At 34.0% G+C, this 22,102-nt stretch overlaps 1 protein-coding gene across 1 annotated transcript in view; it reads left to right on the top strand.

Moving 5' to 3' along the window:
* The window catches only part of CFAP54 (cilia and flagella associated protein 54), a 249,277-nt gene that overhangs the window by 188,845 nt on the left and 38,330 nt on the right, over positions 1-22,102 (top strand). Inside the window, exons 58-64 of the mRNA XM_081060278.1 lie at positions 268-373; positions 1,284-1,377; positions 10,350-10,448; positions 11,009-11,150; positions 13,967-14,140; positions 15,681-15,904; positions 21,554-21,691. Of these exons, the coding sequence (XP_080916404.1) occupies positions 268-373; positions 1,284-1,377; positions 10,350-10,448; positions 11,009-11,150; positions 13,967-14,140; positions 15,681-15,904; positions 21,554-21,691 (977 nt within the window). The remainder of the gene's footprint in view (positions 1-267; positions 374-1,283; positions 1,378-10,349; positions 10,449-11,008; positions 11,151-13,966; positions 14,141-15,680; positions 15,905-21,553; positions 21,692-22,102) is intronic.

Here is a 22,102-nt window from a genome sequence, read left to right as displayed (position 1 = left end):
GGAGAGAAAAGGAAGAGGGTAGGAACAGTTGTGTCCAGAAAGCCAAAGGAGGCTTTGACTCATTGTTGCTAATGGAGCCTTGAGACGCCTGTGGAAGAAAGCAAAAGATCTTTCTGTATGGCTTCCCTCCCAGCAAGAAACAACAGACAGACAGATGAAAAGGAAAGCAATCCAGTTTTCTGAATTTTCAGCATGCAATATTTGTTCTGAAGTTCTAAATGATACAAAAAGGAAAAGCCATCTTTGTGTATCTTTTTCTCCTGTTAGGCAAAATAGAACGTCAAGTATTAATGGAAGAGAAATCTCCAAGTACACAACTTGAGAGTTTATCTGAAGCTATACAACTAAGCTTGAGACATGATCAAAACTCAGGGTAAAGCAAATATCTTTCCACTGTTGTAACAATGTGTGTGTTTGGTTTGAGCCCCATGTTCTGGTGGTACATTGAATATTCAAGGCAGAAGTGATGGGAGACCCTCTTCCCACAGCAGGGCTAGTTCACTGTATCCAACAGGTTTCTGGACTTCCTTTTCAAGCTTGTTGCTCTTGGCTCTAACCCAAGGGGTGTACAGCGATGGTTGGTTATCATGGTGGCCTATTGAACTGTGGCTCTCTTGTAGTCTGCACTTAGATCAATCTCCAGCCAGTCCCAGAATGACAGGGGCCTCCCCTGCATGTGAAATTGTGTCTAAAAGGGAATATGTGGATTTTCATTCTGGTCAGTAGTACTAGGGTGAGCCAACTGAATTCTGTATAAAAATCATCTCCAGATTGAGAGTATGCCACAATAATTACAACTGCACTAATCTAAACGTCCCCAATTTACAGGTCCAATAGTGAACACACAGACCCAACCACAGCAAATAACTTTTTTCTGCATAACTCTGTGTGTCTCTTCCAGTATAAATTAGTGTAGGAGGGTAGTTAAACGCTTGATTTTCAAGCCAGGTTCCTCCAGTCCGCACCTTCCCTTCTTTACTGCCTTGTTTGCTGGAATATCCCGAACTATTGTTGGTGCTGGGCTTCATGGCAGCCACAGCATGGAGTGCTGCCAGCACAGGACAAGGTAGAAAGCTCAGGTCTCGCCAAGAGCTTCTAATTTCAGTAGGGTGGCAGATGCTAGTGTGTGTGTGGAAAGTGCTGTGAGAAGAGGGGGTGAGTTTGCGACAGATGCTGCTTTTGCCTATTTTCACCTTTCATTAGCTCAGAAATTATTGGTGAATGATGCAAAATGATTATGAGTGGTGAAGGTATTTAAGAAGTGCAATGCTCTATCATTTTAGGTTGATAAGGGACTCCTACCTAGAGATGGCCCTATTATATTTACATCTGAAGAAGCCAAAGAACAAGCTTTCAGTAGGACCACTAACACCTAAGGTAACAAACTATTTTATTAGAAATTTTAAGTTAATTGCATTTTGAACTTGCTGTTTTGGTAACACTGTGCTATTGAAATAATGAGACTAATTTTCCTGTGTGACTTAGAGAAATTACCATGTTTCCCCGAAAATAAGACCTAGTTGGACCACTAGCTCTAATGCGTCTTTTGGAGCAAAAATTAATATAGGACCTGGTATTATATTATATTATAGTTCAGGTTTTATATAAGATCCGGTATTACATTGTATTATATTATACCCAGTCTTATACCATATTACACTATGTTATGTTATGTTACGTTATGTTATGTTATGTTATGTTATGTTATGTTATATTATATATTATACCTGGTCATATATTATATTAAAATAAGACCAAGACATATTAATTTTTGCTCCAAAAGACACATTAGAGCTGATGGTCCGGTTAGATCTTATTTTCGGGGAAACACAGTAATTCATTGCTTGTGATGACACTCAGATTTAGACACCTCTTTGGATATTTTACATAAAGCTCTGGAAATAGGTTTCATGTAGACATTTTTGTCTGTTAAAATGTTGTCTATGAAATGTAGGTGCTTGTAAGTACTATAAGCTATTACTGTGAGTTAGGTAATTGCAGGATGTGACATGTTGCTTACACAGTAAGATTTTCAATACTGATGTGGGCTTCAAACAGACCACCTTTTGATAGAGTTACTAATTCATTCATCACATATCTGTTGAGCAGCTACTGTGACCCAGGCAGCATTCTGGAAGGTGATTAAATAGTGTCCAAGACAAAGTCTGCCCTTGTTCTCATGGACCCACCAAGAGATCTTTTCAGAAAATTTTGATGTCAAGTTTCTAATTTTTGAGACAGCATAAACATTTAAAACCATTAGGCAAATAAGAGTTCAGTCAATTGAATTATTCATATGGTAGCTGCCTTTGGTGATAGCAGCCATTTTTTTTCTATCAAAAATCTATGATTACGTAGAAAATTTGCTTTTTGTGGTGTGATAAACATGTTGATTTTCAGTAAGAGAAAACAAAAGTTGTCGTTTTCATAGCAAATGGCAATACAAATGAGTGGGATGCTAGGATAATAATATATCAACTTTTTGGTCTTTGTTAGAGAAGTGCTTATAATTAAGAGCTTGAACAAGTTAGAATCTGAATGAAAAGACTACTATAATTCCATACAATATCATCATTTTCTGTGTATCTTGACACGATATAAATGTTTTAGCAAGTCATACAATTACTAGACACACAGAAACAGCCAAAAACAAATAAAAAAATTCATCCAGACACATTCAAACCACTGAAATATAACATTTGAGATTTGTCCTAATAAAGACAATGCTTTATAAACCCTTAAAAGAAAGCATTATTGTTTCACTTTTATGGAATCCATATAGCAGAATAACCATAGCACTGGTTTGGATTTGAATCCGAGCTTTATGGCATACTAGCAGTGTGATTGGAGCCTTTCCAAGCTTAGATTTCTCATCTGTGAAATGGAGACGTTGATGGTTTGGAGAATTAAATAATGTAATGGGCTTGGCACGTAATAGATACTCAAGGGAACTATTCTCCCTCACTATGTAATTTCAGTTAAATATCTACAGTCTATCTTTCTAAAGTATTTTGTACATAGTAGGTGTTCAATAATTATTTGTAAGCTAAGTTTACTTGACTATTTTTTGAACATTCATTCATTTATTCATTCATTAACCAAACACTAACTGAGTGCTTAATGTGTGCCAGGCATGTTACTCTCTTTCTCTAAGGGGCACAAAGTCTAACAAGGGAGAGAAATAATCATATCACAATGTAATGAAGACTGTAATATAATCAAGATATGTCAAGGAAGGAAAGTGGAGCCAGGTAGGGGCTGATTTTGCTTTGGGGGAATGCTGGAGAAAGCTGCACAGATGAGATGAATTTTGAAGGATCAGTAGAAGTTTTCCAAGTCAAGTGGGAAAAAAAATAGTCCAAAGAGAGAGATCATCAAGCACACATTTTAAAAATATATTTGTTGAGGTATGATTTACATGAAATTAACCTGTTTTAAGAGTGCAGTTCACAGATGTTTAGTAACTTTATAGAGTTGTGCAACTATCACCATCAGTCAATTTTAGAACATTATCATAATTCCAAAAAGATCCCTAGTGCCCATTTGCAGTCATTCCCATTTCCACCTCTAGCTTCAGGCAACCACTAATCTATTTTCTGTCTCTATGGATTTGCCTTTCCTGGATATTTCACATAAATGGAATTAAGTGATATGTAGTCTTGTGCCTGCTTTTTTCCCTTAGCATTATCTTCTTGAGGTTCACCCATGCTGTAGCATGTAACCATAGTTTGTTCCTTTTTATCGCTGAATAGTATTCCTTTATGTGGATATAACATATTTTCTTTGTCCATTTAACAGTTGATGGACACATGAATTGTTCTCCCCTCTTTTTTTTGCTATTATGATTAATGCTGCTTTGAACATTCATATACAAGTTTTTATGTGGACATGTTTTCACTTCTCTTGAGTGTATACCTAAGAATGGAATTACTGGGTCATGCCAACTCTACGTTTAGCCTTCTGATGATCTCTCAGATTGTTTTCCAAAGTCAGATCATTACCAGCAGTATATGAGGGTTCCAGTGTCTCCACATCCTTGCTAACAGTTATTATTATCTATTTTTTTGACTATCCATTGTAGTGGTGTGAAGTAGTATTTCATTGTGCTTTTGATTTGCATTTCCCTGATGGCTAATGATGTTGAGCGTCTTTTCAGGTGCTCATTGGCCGTTTGTAAGTGAAATAAGTCAGACAGATAAAAACAAATACCACTTAACGATTTCGCTTATATGTGGAATCTAAAAAAATAAGACAAACGAATAAATAAAACAGAAACGGACCCACAGATAGTAGAGAACAAGCTGATGGTTGCCAAATGGGAGAGAATTGGGGGATATGTACTTTCCAATTTCAAAACTTACTAAAAGCTACAATAAATAAGACAGAGGATACTTATGTAAAGGTAGACTTATAAATCAATAAAACAGTATTGGGAGTCATGTTTTAAAATAATACACACACATATTCATGATAAAATACTTATGATCTACATTTACATTTATAATCAGTTAATTTTGACAAATGTGCTAGGGCAATTCAATGAACAATCAATCAATCGCTCAAAAACTCATAACTCAATAAAAAAGATAAATAACTCAATTTAGGTTATGGTCAAAAGATGTGAATATGTTGGCATATAGGTACAATGGAATATTACTCAGCAAAAAAAAGGAGTTAGGAGTTTTTTAATGTATATTCCAGATACAAGTCCCTAATCAGATATGTGATTTGCAGATAATTTCTCCAGTTGGTGGCTTGTCTTTTCAACAAATGGTGCTGGAACAACTGGATATCTTTGTGCAAAAAGATGAATTTAAATACTTCCTCACATTTTACACAAATATTAATTCAAAGTGGATCATACATAAACATAAAAGCTAAACCTATAAAAATTCTAGAAGAAAACACAGGCAAAATCTTGAACTATGATCTTCCTTTTCAAAATTGTTTTGACTACTTTGAGTTCTTTACATTTTCATATACATTTTAGGATACACTTGTCATTTTATGCAAAAAACTATTTTGGTAGGGATCGTTTATACGTCAATTTGGGAATAATTGCCATCTTAACAATATTGAATCTTCCAATTCATAATATTAACTATCTCTTCATTTATTTAGATATTAGCTAATTTCTCTCAACAATGTTTTTACTTTTCAGTGTACACATTTTTTATATTTTTGTTAAGTTTATTTTTATTGTGGATGAAACTTTTTCTTAACCTCATTTTCAAATCGTTCATTGCTGCTTTATAGAAATACAATTGATTTATGTGTGTTGAGTTTTGTATCCTGTGACTTTGCTAAACACATTTATTAATTCTAGGTGTGTGTGTGTGTGTGTGTGTGTGTGTGTGTGTGTGTGTGTGTGTCTTGGGATTTTCTGCATATACAAGTAGGATCATGTCTTCAGCAAAGACAATTTCCTTTCTTCATTTTCCATCTAGAAGCATTTTTTTCCTTTCTTTTTCTTGCTTGTTTGTGTGGGTTAGAATCTCCTTTGCAATGTGGAACACCTCTCCCATCAAAAAATGCCCACCATGCTTTCTTTTCCAGTCCAAATTTTTCTATTCTGAGCTGAAGCCCAACCTCCTCAATAAAGCTTTCCTCTCAATTCAAAATGAGTTCTTTCTTTTTTTAATGTCTGTGTCACCAATTGTTCTTCCATTATAGTCATTTAAGGTTGTTCTGCATTCTTCATTTAATGTCTATCAGTCTTGTTTCCAGAATTTAAGTAGGTAAATGTTAATATATCAGTAAGCTGGCAATGGCCACCCCAGAGCCTAGGTGGTTTCATTACAGCTAACAACTAGGACCTTTGTGTCTTGAGACAGAGCTGTATTGCTTAGATTCCCCATAGGCAGATCTCTGCAGGTATCGGCCGCCAAGCCTTACACGTGGTCTAGGCCAAGCCACATTTACATATTGTATTTCTTGCTCTAGCATCAGCATTATTCACTGTCTTCCCTTTTACTTGAGAATCTTGTAGCCAGAAGTAGAAGAAAGATATTTTTGTTATTGTTTCCTTTATTCTGCAGATTTGTTGAAGATTAAAGAATTGGCCAAAACACGAGCATCAAAAAGTAGAACCAAGCAGTCTAATTGAACACTGTCATCCAGATTAGTTAAATCTTAAAAATTGATTATTAATACTTATTTTGGTTATCTTTAAAAATGTAAAACAAGTATTATGTTGCTGGTGAAGTTTCTTTTCTTTCTGTGTAACTGTAGCACTGACTTTCTTATGTTTTAAAACAATACACACACATATTCATGATGAAATATATCTTCATTCATCGTTAGTTTTTGCTGTTTTATGGAACTTTATAATTACATTGTTCCTTTAGTAGTTTCCTAGTTAGAAAGATGATAGCAAATACCTTTTGGAAACTTTAAAGTAATATTCTCATTTCTGATATCTTTACGTACAATATATTCCATTTGTAGATCCTCTATTAAAATGGTAAGTATCATTTTAGGTAAAGTAAATGCTTTATATAAAATGCCACTTGTGTTTATTATTAATATTCAAATAATGCAAGCTCATTATTGAAAATTAGAAAAAATGTTAATAAAAAAATCTATTTATCCTTAAGCCTGAGATAACACTGTTAATAATTTTTTCTGCTTTTATATACAGGGAATATATGTGTGTACATCTTTTTTTTTTTAAATGGGTTCATATGTTGCATCCTATCTTGTAATGTACACTTTTATTTCCCCATATACTTTGAACATCTTTTCATGTCAATAGGTACATATATTTTATTATTCTCTTTTTTCCTTTTTAATTCATTATTGATTTTCTGCATAATTTAAAAAAATGTTTTATTTTATTTAAAAAGTATTTTCAATTACAGTTGACATTCAGTATTATTTTATGTTAGTTTCAGGCATACAGTATAGTGGTTTGACATTTATATAATTTACGAAGTGATCCCCTCCCATAAGTCTAGTACCCACCTGGCACTATACGTAGTATTACAATATCATTGATTTTATTCTCTATGCTGTACTTTATATCCCCATGACTATTTTGTAACTACCAATTTGTATATCTTAATCCCTTCACCTTTTTTACCCAGCCTCCCAACCCCCATCCCTTCTGCCAACCATCAATTTGTTCTCTATATCTATGAGTGTTTCTGTTTTGTTTAATTGTTTATTTTGTTCTTTGGATTCCACATGTAAGTGAAATCATATGTGTTTTTTTCCCCTCTGGCAACCATCAGTTTGTTCTCTGTATCTATTTCTGTTTTATTTGTTTGTTTATTGTTTTTTAGATTCCACATATAAGTGAGATCAAATGGTATTTGTCTTTCTCTGTCTGACTTATTTCACTTAACCTAATATCCTCTAGGTCCATCCATGTTGTGGCAACTGGTAAGATTTCATTCTTTTTTATGGCCAAGTAATATTTCATTGTCTATAGGTACCATATATCCTTTATCCAGTTGTCTATTGATGAGCACTTAGGTGGCTTCCACATCTTGACTATTGTAAATAATGCAGCAAAGAACATAAGGGTGCATATATCTTTTCAAATTACTGTTTTGGATTTTCTTGTTTAAATATGCACAAGTGGGATTGCTGGGTTATAAAGAGGCCTCTCTGTTTTGTTCCACTGATCTATGTGTCTATTTTCATGCCAGTAACATGCTGTTTTGATTACAATAGTCTTGTAATATAGTTTTATGTCCGGTATTGTGACATCTCCAAGTCTGTTCCTTTTCAAAATTGCTGTGGCTATCTGGGGTCTTTTGTGATTCGATATAAATTTTAGGATTATTTGTTCTAGTTCTGTGGAAAATGCCATTTGTATTTTGATAAGGATTGCCTTGAATGTGTAGTTTGCTTTGGGTAGTACGGATATTTCAGTTATTAATTTTTCCTACCCAGGAGCACGGTACATGCTTCCATGTACTTGTATCTTCTTCTGTTTCTTTCCTCAATATCTTAAGGTTTTCTGAGTCTGGGTCTTTTACTTCTTTGGTTAAATTTATTCCTAGGTATTTTATTTTTATGCAATTGTAAATGGGATTGTTTTCTTGATTTCTTTTTCTGATAGTTTGTTATTGGTTCATAAAAGTGCAACCAATTTCTGAATATTACTTTTGTATCCTGTTACTTTACTGAATTCATTTATTAGTTCTAATAGTATTTTGGTGATCTCTATGATGTTAGCTGTGGGTTTGTCATATATGGCCTTCATTACGTTGAGGTATATTCCCTCTATTCCCACTTTGCCGAGAGTTTTTGTAATAAATGGATGCTAGATTTTGTCACATGTTTTTCCTGCATTTGTTGATATCATATAATTTTAATCCTTCATTTTGTTTATGTGGTGTGTCACATTAATTGATTTGCAAATATTGAACTAAATTTGTATCCCAGGAATAAACCCCACTTGATTATGGTACATGATATTTTTAATGTATTGCTGAATTTGATTTGCTAATGTTTTGTTGAGGATTCTTGTGTCTATGTTCATTGGGGATATCAGCCTATAATTTAAAAATATTTTTTTGTAATGTCTGTCTGTATTTGGAATCAGGGTAATGGTGGCTTTGTAAAATGATCTTGGAAGCCTTCCTTTCTCTTGAATTTCTTGGAATAGTTTGAGAAGCATAGATGTTAATTCTTCTTTGAATATTTGGTAAAATTCACCTGTGAAACCATCTAATTCAAGACTTTTGTTTGTTAGGAGTTTTTTGATTACTGATTAGATTTTGTTAGTAGTAATCAGTCTGTTCATATTTTCTGTTTCTTCTTGATCCTGTCTTAGAAGATTGTATGTTTCTAGGAATTTATCCATTTTTTTCTAGATTATCCAATTTTTTGACTTGTAATTATTCATAGTATTTTCTTATAATTCTTTGTATTTCTATGGTGTCAGTTGTCACCTCTCCTCTTTTGTTTCTGATTTTTTTTTTTTTGAGTTCTTCCCTTCTCTTTTTTTGATGAGTCTGGTTACAGGTTTACCAATTTTATTATCTTTTCAAAAAACCAGCCCTTGGTTTCATTGATCTTCTGTAATTTTTTTTTAGGCTCTATTTCATTTATTTCCACTCTGATCTTTATTATTTCCTCATTCTACTCATGTTGGGCTTTGTTTGCTGTTCTTTTTCCATTTCCCTTAGGTGTAAAGTTAGACTGTTTATTTGAGATATTTTCTTATTTCTTGAGGTATGCCTGTATTGCTATGAATTTCCCTCTTAGGACTGCTTTCCCTGTGTCCCATGGATTTTGGGTCATTATGTTTTTATTTTCATTTGTTTCACGGTATCTTGATTTCTTTCTTGATCTTATTGTTGACCCATTCATTGTTTAGTAGCATGTTATTTTGCCTACAAGTGTTTGTGTGTTTTTCAGTTATTTTTTCTTGTAATTGAGTTCTAGTTTCAGACCATTGTGTTTGGAGGAAATGTTTGATATGATTTCAGTCTTTTTAAATTTATTGAGACTTAAATTTATTAAGACGTCTTAAATTATTGAGACTTGTGACCTAACCTGTGGTCTATCTTGGAAAATGTTCCCTGTGTACTTGAAAAGAATGTATATTCTGCCTTGTGGGGGTGATATGCTCTGAAAATATCGATTAAATCCATCTGGTTTAATGTGTTATTTAAGGCTGCTGTTTCCTTGTTTATTTTCTGTTTGGAAGATCTGTCCATTGATATCAATAGGGTGTTAAAATACTCTGCTATGACTGTATTACTGTTAATCTCTCCCTTTTTGTCCATCAATATTTATTATATATATTTTGGTGCTCTTATGTTGCATGAGTAAATGTTTACAAGGATTATATCCTCTTGTTGTATCATTATGAAATGACCTTTTTTGTCTCATAACAATCTTTGTTTCAAAGTCTATTTTGTCTAATATAAGTATTTGCTACCCAGCTTTTTTTCATTTCCATTTGCATGAAGAATCTTTTCCCATCACTTTACTTTCAGTCATGTTTGTCTTTCAATTAGAAGTGGGTCTCTTGTACACAGCATATGTATGGTTTTTGTTTTCTTATCCGTTCAGCTATCCTATGTCTTTTTATTGGAGCATTTCATCCATTTACATTTAAAGTGATTATTGATAGTTACATAGTTATTGCCATTTTATTATTCATATTTATGCCCCCCCAGTTCTCCTTATAGAAGTCCCTTTAACATTTCTTGTAATACTTGTTTGGTGGTGATGGACTCCTTTCGCTTTTTCTTGTCTGGCATACATTATTCTTAATGGTTGCATAGTATTCCACTAAATTGTTATCTTCAAAAGATGAGAATATTTATCATGAGACTTTATAATATTTTTATATATCTTTACCATAAAATATTTGCCATATTTTTTAGGCTCCTACTAGAAAGCATAGTTCTCTTAAAGAGCCAACAGTAAATAGATTTGAAATATACAATTCATTGGCCTGGATTGCAATGAGAGCTGCTGCACAGGTTGGTGTGATCTTTATTTAATCTTTCTTTTTATTGTCACATCTGTATTCTCCACCTACTAGCTGTTAATACAACACAATATATTTGTACAAGAGAAAGGAAAATTTTATATCCTTTGGGATTTGGGCTAATGTTTCTTGGGGAAGATTAGAAGTGTACTTTATATATATGTAGTGTTTTAATTTCTGTTAGCCAGACCTGTCTTTGTTTGTTTTAACTTTTCTTTAATGAAAATATTGGCAGATACACAGGTACACCTATTTGACTTTTGGTAGATATCTGTCATAGTTAGGTAAGGTAGCATATTTAATGTGAGTTTCACATGAAAAAAATGAAGTGACTTATACCTTAATTAAATTTTCAACAGTAACGATATCTTTGACAATGATATATACTACATGTTGGGGATAACATATTATTTTTGAGGATGTCTTTATTTTTTCTTCCAATATATGTCGAATGTTATTTTATGAATTCATTTTTTCACGTTATTTACCTAATGAGTAATCTCTGAATCAGAAAGCTTACATTTATGAATTCTAATTATGCATTACTTTTAGGTCAATGAAGCTGTGCTGGCAGTTAACCTACTTATCGGAAAGAAAAATGCTAGAACTGATAAAGTTAGTCAAGGGGTGTTACCTAACATCCCAGAATTTGCCATTATGGATCTTTTGTCTTCATACACAGATTATTTGCTTGGTATGTTTGAATGTATAGGCATTTTATAAAAACCTGATATATGTCATGTGCAATCAAGTTTAAAAAGCTTACTTGTAGTGATTTGTTGGATTTTAGATAATGGTTTGGGTAGCCTCTGGTAGAGGATAGGGGTCTTAGCGCCTAGCTGCCGAAGAAAAGGATTTGGACATATAAATTTGGGGACGGGGGAATACAAACATTCAGACCATAATGTAAAGGAAGTTGTAGAAGCAGGAATCTGCCTGCAAAATAGGAAGCCTTTGCTCTAGCTGCAGCCTCAGGCATCACACCGCCTCTGCCAGAATGCACACCAACAAACCAGATACCTTGAATCCTGCCCCCCGCACCATTTAGCAGGGTTCCAACTTCCAAGTCCTGCACAGGTGCACTGAATTTGTGATACCTAAATCCTATCCCGGGCCCTAGGGAAATTTCTGGATCAAAGGGTAGATCTTTTTGCAATTTTGGTAAATTTTGCCAAATGCCTTCAATAAATGTTATGCCAGTTTGTACTCCTGCCAGCAATTTATAAAAGGTCTATTTTCTCTATACCCTTATTGACATAAGTATATTATAAACATTTTTAAAAACTTTTGTCAATATGGCAGGGGGGGAAGATTTAATTTTAATTTGCACATATCATGATTTTAATACTAGGAATTAAAGATTTTCTTCATTTTGAAAAGTTTAAATGGGAAAAAGCTTACGGACTTACCTTACTCAATATTCAAACACTAGACCTTTTTAAAAGTAGGAGTAAGATTGCTATCACCACTTCTATTGAAAATTGTTCTGGAAGTTCTATCCTGCATAAATATTAAGCAAAAGAAATAAGAAATAAGTGGTACAAGTAATGGGAAAGAAGAAAAAAGCTGTTGTTAACAATAGATTATTCACATGGACAAGTCCCTAAAACTAGAGGCAATGAGAATGTTTAGCAAGATTACAGAATGTAAGATTTCATTTTGATACATCTTTAACAGATAGTGCATTTTTAGAAGCTATCATTTACAATACTCCAAAAATGTATAAGGTACTTAGGGCTTAATCTAACTGAAAGTTATAAAACAAAAAAAAATTATTGAAAGAGATAAGAAAACATACAATATTTATACTTAAGAAGACTCATTGCAAGATTCTAAGTCTTCTCCAAATGATCTATAGATTTACTGTAGCGTCAGTAACAATTTCAGCAAATTTTGTTTTGTGGAATTTGACAAACTTATTCTAAAACTTATGTGGGAGAGCAAGAGGCAAGATTGGTCCAAAGAATCCTGAAAATAATCTAGTAATTCCACTTCCAGGGAATGTTTACACATACGCACTAGATAGGATGTACTCAACTATTCATAGCAGCCTTGTTCATAATAGCAAAGACAAAACCACAGCCAACAAACCAAAACTTAGAGACAATCCATGTGACTATCAACAGTAGAACAGATAAATTGTGACATATTCATATAGTAATGTAATATAATACAACAATGAAAAATTAATGACTTACAGCTACATATATCATGACTTAACAGCTACATACATGAATTTTTAAAGCATAATGTTTAGTGGAAGAAAGAATATCATAGATAAGTACATGCAATATGATTTTCTCCCTATAAAGTTCCAAAAAGATAAAATTAGCAATACATACTTATTAAATAACAAGTAATAGATAATATATAAGTAAAGGGTAAAGGAAACCTATGATTTCCACATAATTTTAGATAATGGTTATTGCTGGGAGATGAGTTGAAGTAGAGAGAAGGAAATGGGATTAGCAAGAGCTTTACAAGGTTCTCCAAGTACTGGGAATATTTTGTTTGCTAAGCTGAGTGGTGAGTACATCGGGATTCATACTATTATTTAAGAAAATATGTATCTGTCATTAACCATAGAAGATCCTACTTCCTTTCTCCCTAGGGGCACCCACTACCCTAATCAAATATTATATATTTGTGTGCCTATACATAAATAATACAAAATAGTGTATTGAGTTCTTTCAAACTTATATAATAGTATTATACTCTGTCTTCTGGAACCGGCTTGCTAACTGAGTATGTATTTTCAAGATCTCTCCAGAACCACCCATATCATGACCATTTTAAAAATGAGAAAATTAAGACTCAGGAATTTGAACCAAGACACTACACTACACTTTCTACCTATAGTTCTAATAAATTTATTTTAAATGCCACCAAATGAATAGGCTTCTTATTTTTTCCAAGTTTCTATCTTTTAAAATTTTATTTTACAAACAACATTGCCATGAATATCTTGTGGGAAATTCCTGGTACACATATATAAGTATCTGCATTTTAAATTTTATTAGATCCTGCCAAATTGCTTCCCCAAGAGGTCGTTCTCACAAGTAGTATATGAAAATTCCAATTTCTTCACATTATTACTAATATTTCTCATTTTCAGATTTCAGGGTCTGTCATTTCCTGAGGGAAGTGAAATGATATTTGATTTCAATTTGCATTTCTCTGATTTTTAGTGATGCTGAAAATGTTAGCCATTTGGGTTTCCTTTTCTATGAGTTTCTGTTGGAATTCTTTGCTGACTTTTTCATTGGACTATTTGACTTTTTCTTATTGATTGGTGGAAGGTGTTATTCATATTAGAGAAAAAACATTTCATACATGTTTTAAATATATTTTCTAAGTCTATGGTTTGTTGTCTTTTGTGATACAAAAGAATTAATCAAATGTAATCCCCTGTGTCAGTCTTTCCTTTATGAGTTGGGCTTTTTTCATACATTTCATTATTTTTTAAGAAAAGCATAATATTTGTATTAAAAACTCTTTTTTAACTTTCAGATAACTACCAAGTTGTTTTCCAGACTGGCTATACATTTTTTAACCAAAGTGATAATGTATATGAAAATACAGATGCTGGAAAAAAGACTCAGACTAAGGTGGATATTACATGGATTCTTCTATTGCGCTACTATATTCATCTGCAGAGAATTAATAATATGAGCAAGCTTCTAGGTAAGTTTTTGATGGGTTAAGAAAGATCACATTCCTTTCCAGTTTCTATTTAAGTCAATTCTCTGATTTAGAATTATAAAATATTTTTGATACCTTTCTGAGTGAATTCTCATCAGAAGATGAAAATTTCAGGGGTTCTTAAATTGAGACACTCAGACCTTTGCATAAAATAGTATTTCAATGTAGTTGATTTCCTTTGGCATTCTATATGTTTTATTTCATGTATTTAAAACATTATTATAGGGAGGCATCCAGAGTCTTCCCATGACTGCCAAACTTACTCATGTTTTAAAACAATTAAGAAGCAGAGTGATCACAATATGACAAGCTTATAAAATTAGCAAGATGAAATTTGGGCTTTAAGGAGAGAGTATTTCAGTATCCAGTATGTAAAAGAGAAGAAATGCATGACTTTAGAAGGGATATTTAACTACATGGAGTTGTTCTGTTTTGTTAAGTTTTTTTGTTTTATCCTTGACATACCTACAGAATATCCAGAAAGACTGATATAATCGGCTTCATATCCATCCCTTTGTGGTTTTGGGAATGTGTATTATTGTGTTCAATCTGTGCCCGTGAAATGGGTGATCCAGTGTTGCTCATCAGTGCCATGGTCAGAAAAGACAGTTTGACCTATGCCATGGCCCAGTGATGGAGAAGCCAGCAAGGCTAATAGGTGGAGCCACAGGGTGGCTAAGCGCAGTTATCAGGAGTTAGCAGTGAGACAGCCGAGCACCCAGGAAGGGGTCAGGGGTTAAGGTGCCTCATGTTGGGTGCAAGAACAATGGAAGTCTAGTGGTGAAGGAAGTGGACATGAGCCAGTGCAGCAGACCCTGGTTATGCCCTGCCCTATACCAACTCAGCTCACCTCTGAGTTCAGCTGCTGACACTTCCCATGTCAAGTACCCACATTTCACTGCTTTTCTGCCTGGGCTTCCTCGGAAGTTACTGAGGCTTGCCCAGCCCACAGGAAGGGCAGCCTGAGAGTGCCAGGGTTCCACATACCCAGGAGTAACCTTCAACTAATGTGGTAGATTAATATTCCAGCTTCCCAGTCCTTTGATGGGACAATTCTACATGTTCTTTCTTCAGACGACCCCCCACAGCCCTGAGTCCTCATTGTTCATAGCTGTGGCCCATTCATTAACTCACTCTCAGTGGCCCTTTTCTTGTCACATTTTGCCTGTTCTCTGACTGGTGCTCCTCGGATCACTTTTCAAATAAATTACCTGCACCTAAATTCTTGCTTTAAGATCTTTTGTGGGGAGAGCCCCAAACAAGACAGCTAGAGAGAACATTTTGCTTTGTGAAGGCTTGGAAACTGAATTAACATCCTTACATGCTTCTGAGATTTTCTTTCCTTTTTGGGGCAAGAAGCAAGTCCATTAATGTGTAAGCGCTAAAAATGTTGGAAAGTCATTGGCAGCCACTACCGGAGATGGGGATATACAGGTTAGTGGTTAGTGAGCAAAAGCGAATAATATTGAGACCATTCTGTTATCTAACATGCCTCTAAATTAAGCTATTTTTCTTCCTAAAGCATCTCCAAAGCCAGGTTCTGGAATTTCTTTGCCAGATGACACACTTCTCACGTCCCTTTTCAACTCTGGGTTGATTTTGCGCCAAAAAGAAATGGATGTTTTCCTTAAAAGATTCTTACAGCTGTATTGTTCCTCTTGTATTGATGAATTTCCAAGAGAACTATTGCAAGGATTAGAAAATTCACCTTTTTCAGAAAAAGTCTTACATGACTCATCAGCCAAGGTAATGTTTTGAAACATTATATATTTTTGTAAAACTTCCTAAAATCATCCTCATATTTCGGAAGGGAGCACGTTAACCTCAGTACTTGCATGAAGAATGTCTAGTATCCTCAGAGTTCCTGGGGAGGCTCATTTCTGTTTTCTCACATAGCAAAGTCTACCAGACATCCTGGATGTCTAGGAAAGCTCACCTTTCAAGTGTTTTGTTTTGCGGTCCTCATACATCTTCAGACTGCCTCAGAATTTTCTATATTCCTGAACTTAACATCTCTCAGGCAGTAATTTTGCCAAGAAGTTACACAAATTTCAACATAATAACTCCATAATAAAACTAGACTGAGAGTTCCTAAATCTATGCTGAATTTCATTGTTTTAAATATGTAATAAAAATTATTCATTGGTTTTTTTACAATCATGAGTATGACTAAATAGGGTAAAATGTTTAAATAAGTTAAAAGTTTGAAGGTTTGTTGTTTTTTGAAAAGTGTTATTAAATTAGATGGACTTTCTCAAAATATGTAATATGGAAGCTTCCTTTAAGTTACCTGCTGAAGAGAAAAAGAGGAATATAAATGAAGTTTTGTTATTTTTTAAAGATACTAGGGTCTTGAATAATAGTAATTTTTAAATAAAATACCAGAATCAATGAATTGGAAGACATAAAAAAGTGAAGTGTTTTATTAAAAATAGGAATGTATATTTGAAACGTGGTATATTCAACAAACATGTTGAATATTAACTATACGTCAGACACTCTTAGTTGGTGGAGAAAGAGGGGATGGATAAGGCCTAGTCATTGTACACAGTGGTGGTGTGGTAGTGGAGAAGCAGCGATAGAGTTAGAACAGAAGAAAACTACAGAACCTCAGAGAAGCGTTTTAAGAGAAAATGGCAAGGTTCGTGGCAGATGGAATGTAAAAATTAAACTATATTAATTATATTGTCAGTCGTTGGTAGGGCTGATTGGGCAATGGATAGGTGAAAGGGAGTTATCCAAGAGAGAAATGGTAAAGTGATGAAACTTATGATCAAAGGAATGAGAAGGAAAGGATGGATGTAAAAGATATTCAGTAAAAGTGAAAACAGAACAACTTAGTGACCCTTTGGAGACATAGTGAAGCGGAAGAAATGGTCCAAGTCTCTTCCGCCATTTGGATCCCCTTTCTGTGATCATTAGAGCATGGTAACACCATTAGCCGATATAGTGGAGGCAGAAGAATGAAAACTTTTGTGGCGAAGTCTGGTATATTCTGCTCTGTAGATACAGAGTTTGAGATTCTAGTGGACATAATTATAAGTTTTCAACATATATTTGTGAAATGAATAAATCAAGTCATTTACATAGAATTCTTTCAAAAACTAGGAAAAACACTCACTCATTTATTTTGAGTTATTTTGACTTTGGACTTTACCATATAGAGCTTTACTTTTTACAATTACAGATTGCCCATAGCAGGCCCGTGTTTCTATCGTCAGCTGTCTCACAAAAATGTGGCTTGTTCCAAATTGAGACCCTTTGCTCATCTTATCCTACTAGAAAATGGTAACTTTATGTTTTGAGTAGATAATATATTTTTTTAAATCACTGTTTTGAACAAGAAAGCAGAGTGACTGTTAATAAATTGTGACTTTAAAAGGGACTGTTAGCCAGGTGAGTACTATTGAATAACTATGATGTACACCTGAAGCTAATATAATGTATGTTAGCTATATTTTAATGAAAATCTTTAAAATTTATGAAATAGAAGTGTCTGTTAATAAATTGTGATTTTAAAAAGAATTGGAAAGACCACTAAGGAATATTTAGGAATTCAGTTAAAGAAGTGACTGTCCATTGGGGTTATGGAGGTGCCCCCAGGGCAGTGTATTGGAATCCACTTGGGAGGATTTTTCAAATTACTTTCAGATACTGGGATATTGGGATGCCCAATACTTACACCCCCATTTCCTGCTGAGATTCTGAATCATTTGAGAATCGGAAACAGAGTGGGATTAAAAAATACTCACTTTTATGAGTCATAAAGTTGATATTTTAGGGTATGGTTTATATACTGGTTTATATACTGGTTATATATACTGGTAAATGGTGTTCTTAGTAGGGAATAGCAAAGTAGACAGATTTACCAATACAGCCAGGTGTTGTGTTTTGTTTTGTTTTTTGGTTATTACAGGTCTCTTTAAAATCTGTGGGGACACAGTCCTCTTAAAAATTTGTCATATGAAGGAGTACAGAATACACCCTCCCTACAAATAGTTCACTCCTAGGATGTAAGTCAGAGCTGTGCATATCCAAAATTCTTTTCCCCAAATTCACCAATCAAGCACCTCTTTCCCAGGGAGTGGAGTGAGAGGGGATGGAAAGGCCAGGCATGCAATGTTAATGTCTGGCCCTCCCCAGGGAAGGAAACAGTAGATAGTGGGATGAAATAATTTCCATCTAAGGCCAAATTCTGATTCCTCCTCCTGGGCACAGAGACTGCCATGTGTCCCAGACACCATAGGTGTTGTGGAGTAGAGGGCAGACAATGAAAACATTGGGAATTACAGTTTTAATGGATATATTTGCATGAATTTTTTTTTTTAAAGCTCATAAGAGTTTAGTTGAGCCAAACTGATGACAATTGCCAGGAAGCAAAATCCCAACGAATTGAGAAAATGCTACCTGCATGAATATTTTATAAGTTTGGAAACTAATATGTGTGATTTCTTAAATACTGTTCTGAAAGGAGTTCTACTTGAGTGTTTTAGTATTATGGGTAACCTATCATCACCCAGTTCTCAGGATGATGCTCTAAAATGTACAACCTTGAATACGTCGTAAATATATGTGACATTTCTAATGGCAGCAGTGTTATCAAAGAGCTATCACACCCTGTTTGCTCTTTTTTTATTTTTTTTGGGATATAATTAGTGTAACACTCTCCCGGGAGAATCAGCTCTGGAGATCACTGTTGCTTGCCTGACAGGTGCAAGCCACTCACTCAATCATGTGTTCGTTTCACTGGGGTAGACAGCTAACAAGCATAAAGCCTTTCGGATTCTTTTTTTTTTAAATAAACTCCAAGCTTGGCTGATTTTTATAATAACATATTTGAGCCTTTTAATCACTCAGGAGGCTATTTCAATCAAACTCTTTCCATAATTTGATACTTAAACATGCTTTTCTCCCACAAAGAAATAGATGCCTTTCCAGAACAATCATTGCTATGGGTCATGCTCATCAGTTTTGTGAGTCTGCATGTTGTCAGGTCTATTGATGGACAAAGATGCTGAACAAATTACATTAAAAATTCCAAGAAAAGAGAGGATATGATTAAAATTGTGCACAATGCTGAGATATTCATGTTGAGACAGTGTGCCTGTGACAATCTGTGTAAGGTCAAATATTTGACTGCTACAAAGTGATTTGTTGTCTGTAAGGCTGTGGTGAACAAGAGGTCTCCTGGCAGGTCTGCTGTTTCATTTTTTTCAAGGAGTAAATCAAACGTATCAAAAATACTCAGTGTATCCCATCAATTAGTATTGTAATTAATCTCATCAGCAACTAGATACAATTTTTTAAAAAGATAATGGAAAATGAAATGCCTATTTTGATAATTGACTTCTGTTACAATTTACCATTATTAGACCATGATGCTAATAAACACTGTATGTATGGAAGAGAAAAAATGTCTATTTGTTATTTTCTCCATTTAGCTAGTTATTAAACATGAATTCTTTGCTAAAATACTGTTTCCCCGAAAATAAGACCTAGCCGGACCATCAGCTCTAATGCATCTTTTGGAGCAAAAATTAATATAAGGCCCGGTCTTATTTTACTATAATATAAGACCGGGTCTTATATAATACCGGGTCTTATATTAATTTTTGCTCCAAAAGACGCATTAGAGCTGATGGTCTGGCTAGGTCTTATTTTCGGGGAAACAAGGTAGTTGTCAGACTCTTGAAAGACACTCAAGAGATGAAAAAAATGTGAGAATTTATTTTTGTGAATCAATTATTTACCTGATTTTTTGGTGAACTGCCTGACGTAGAATTCATCTTAATTAAGCACTTTAAAATATTTAACCCTAATAATCTTGCTTATTGTGCATTTTTGTCATGCTTTTAGTACCATAGTGCTAATAAGTGAGGATTCTGGCGTATTGTATCCTTTTATGATAGTCTCTAGACATTTTTGAAAGGTTTTCACCTTTAATATTATCTTTCAGTCAAAACACATTTTTCTTTTATCAGTAGATGACTTGAAAGGTCAATGTCTTTATTTCTCTTTTTATTTTATTTTGAAGACTTGCATTGGCAATCTTATATTACGTCTTGAATAGGCTCAGAAATAATGGGAGGAACAAAGCCTCATAGAAACACCAGGCATTTCATTCTGGCCACTGACATGTTCCCTTGGTCACCAAGCCTTCAGATATCTTAGATGTCAAGAGTCTAGTAGAAAAACTGCTTCCCAGCCACCATGCTGTAATCTTGGGAATAACAAGAAGTTAATTTTTAAAAAAATGTCAAGTAGTATATTTATTGTATCAATATAATGCTCATTTTCTTAAAATTATAGGCATGATTCCTTTTTTATTTTCATTTACAGTTGACATTCAATATTATTTTATATTAGTTTGAGGTGTACAGCATAGTGGTTAGACATTTATATAATTTACAAAGTGATCCCCCTAGTTAGTCTAGTAACCACTTGGCACTATACATAGTTGTTTTATTGACTGTATTCCCTATGCTGTACTTTATATCCCCTTGACTATTTCATAACTGCCAATTTGTATTTCTTAATTCCTTCACCTTTTTCATCCAGCCCCCTAAACTCCTCCCATCTGGCAACAATCGTTTTGTTCAAGAAGTTAATTTTCAATATAGTTCACACACTGTTGAAGAAGGCTCTTTTTAGATTTGAGATATTATTATCACTATTATAATCTCTTTGGCTAGACTTATTTTATTGATATCAATCATGCTTTGTCTTCTTAGCTACCTTTAAAAACTAAGTAAATAATTTATGAAATCACTACACATTTATGATTCTTGAAAACTCCTGATTCAGGGACAAAGTTCCATCAGAGAAGCTGGGCCCAGATTCACCAATACTGAACTTACAAATCAGCCACATTCATTTAAAAGGGGAATGATAACAATGGATTTCAATCTTTTAGAGTAAAAACTGTGTCTTATTTTGTATCTGGTACTGCAAAAAAAAAAATGCTATTGGAAAATAAATAATAAAGTGTAACCATGTCCTTAGTAGATTTGCCAGTGAATAAACCAGAAAAAAAGCAGATATTCTTAGAATCCGTGATGACCTTGAGGCTGAAATGATAGCATGGACATTTTCCCTTTATGTCTTTAATCTGGGAGACTCACCAAAGTGGAAGATATTTGTTGAGTCCACTGGGTTTTGAAGCATATTCCTCTGTAGAAAAATCTTCTCTGTGGTAAGCAGGGACAGTTTTAAGATCTACAACCATAAAACAAGCTGAAACAATTCCCAGAGTTATCCAGTGGAGCCTGTATTGAATGCATATTGAATGAATGTTTTAAATATTGAATGAATTCATTACCAGCAATTAAACTGATGTTTTTGTTTATTTGCTAGTTACTTCATGATAATTATCTACACTCCATTTTATCATTAAAGATCCTTGCCAGCCCATCTTCTGTAGAGCCGATATCATCAGATAGGGCAGCACGTACAGCACAAGCTTTAAACAAAGAACTCTGCTTTCAGTGGTACATTCCTCCCCTGGAAAGACCTCCAAAGGAAACGGAACCTATGGTATGTAATATAATTACAAAGCTAAATCTTACATTTAGATATAAAGTTTAACTCGGCCATTATAAATTGAAGGGTAGAGAACACCTTCTTATCATAGAGACAAAAATAGACAACAATATAGAATCTATATTGTCTAATAGAATGACTCTGAAAAGAACTATGAAATCCTGGAAAGTCTGATTCAAGTTGAGATCATTTTCCTTTTTCCTGATCCTCAAGGGAAGCTTTCCAGTATGTCACCATTATATATGATATTTGACTTTTTTTTTCTTTTGGTAGTTATTCTTTATCACATTAAGGAAGTTTTTTTTCTACTACCACTTTGCTAAGAATTTTTATCATGAATCTTTTACTGTATCAAGATGATTTTATGATTTTTCTCTTTTAATATGCTAATTGATTTTTTTTGAA

This window comes from Rhinolophus hipposideros, assembly GCF_964194185.1.
Source record: "Rhinolophus hipposideros genome assembly, chromosome: 9".
Classification (NCBI taxonomy): Eukaryota; Metazoa; Chordata; class Mammalia; order Chiroptera; family Rhinolophidae; genus Rhinolophus; species Rhinolophus hipposideros.
The sequence above is the reverse complement of the archived record's forward strand: the minus strand, read 5'-3'. Positions and strand labels throughout refer to the sequence as shown.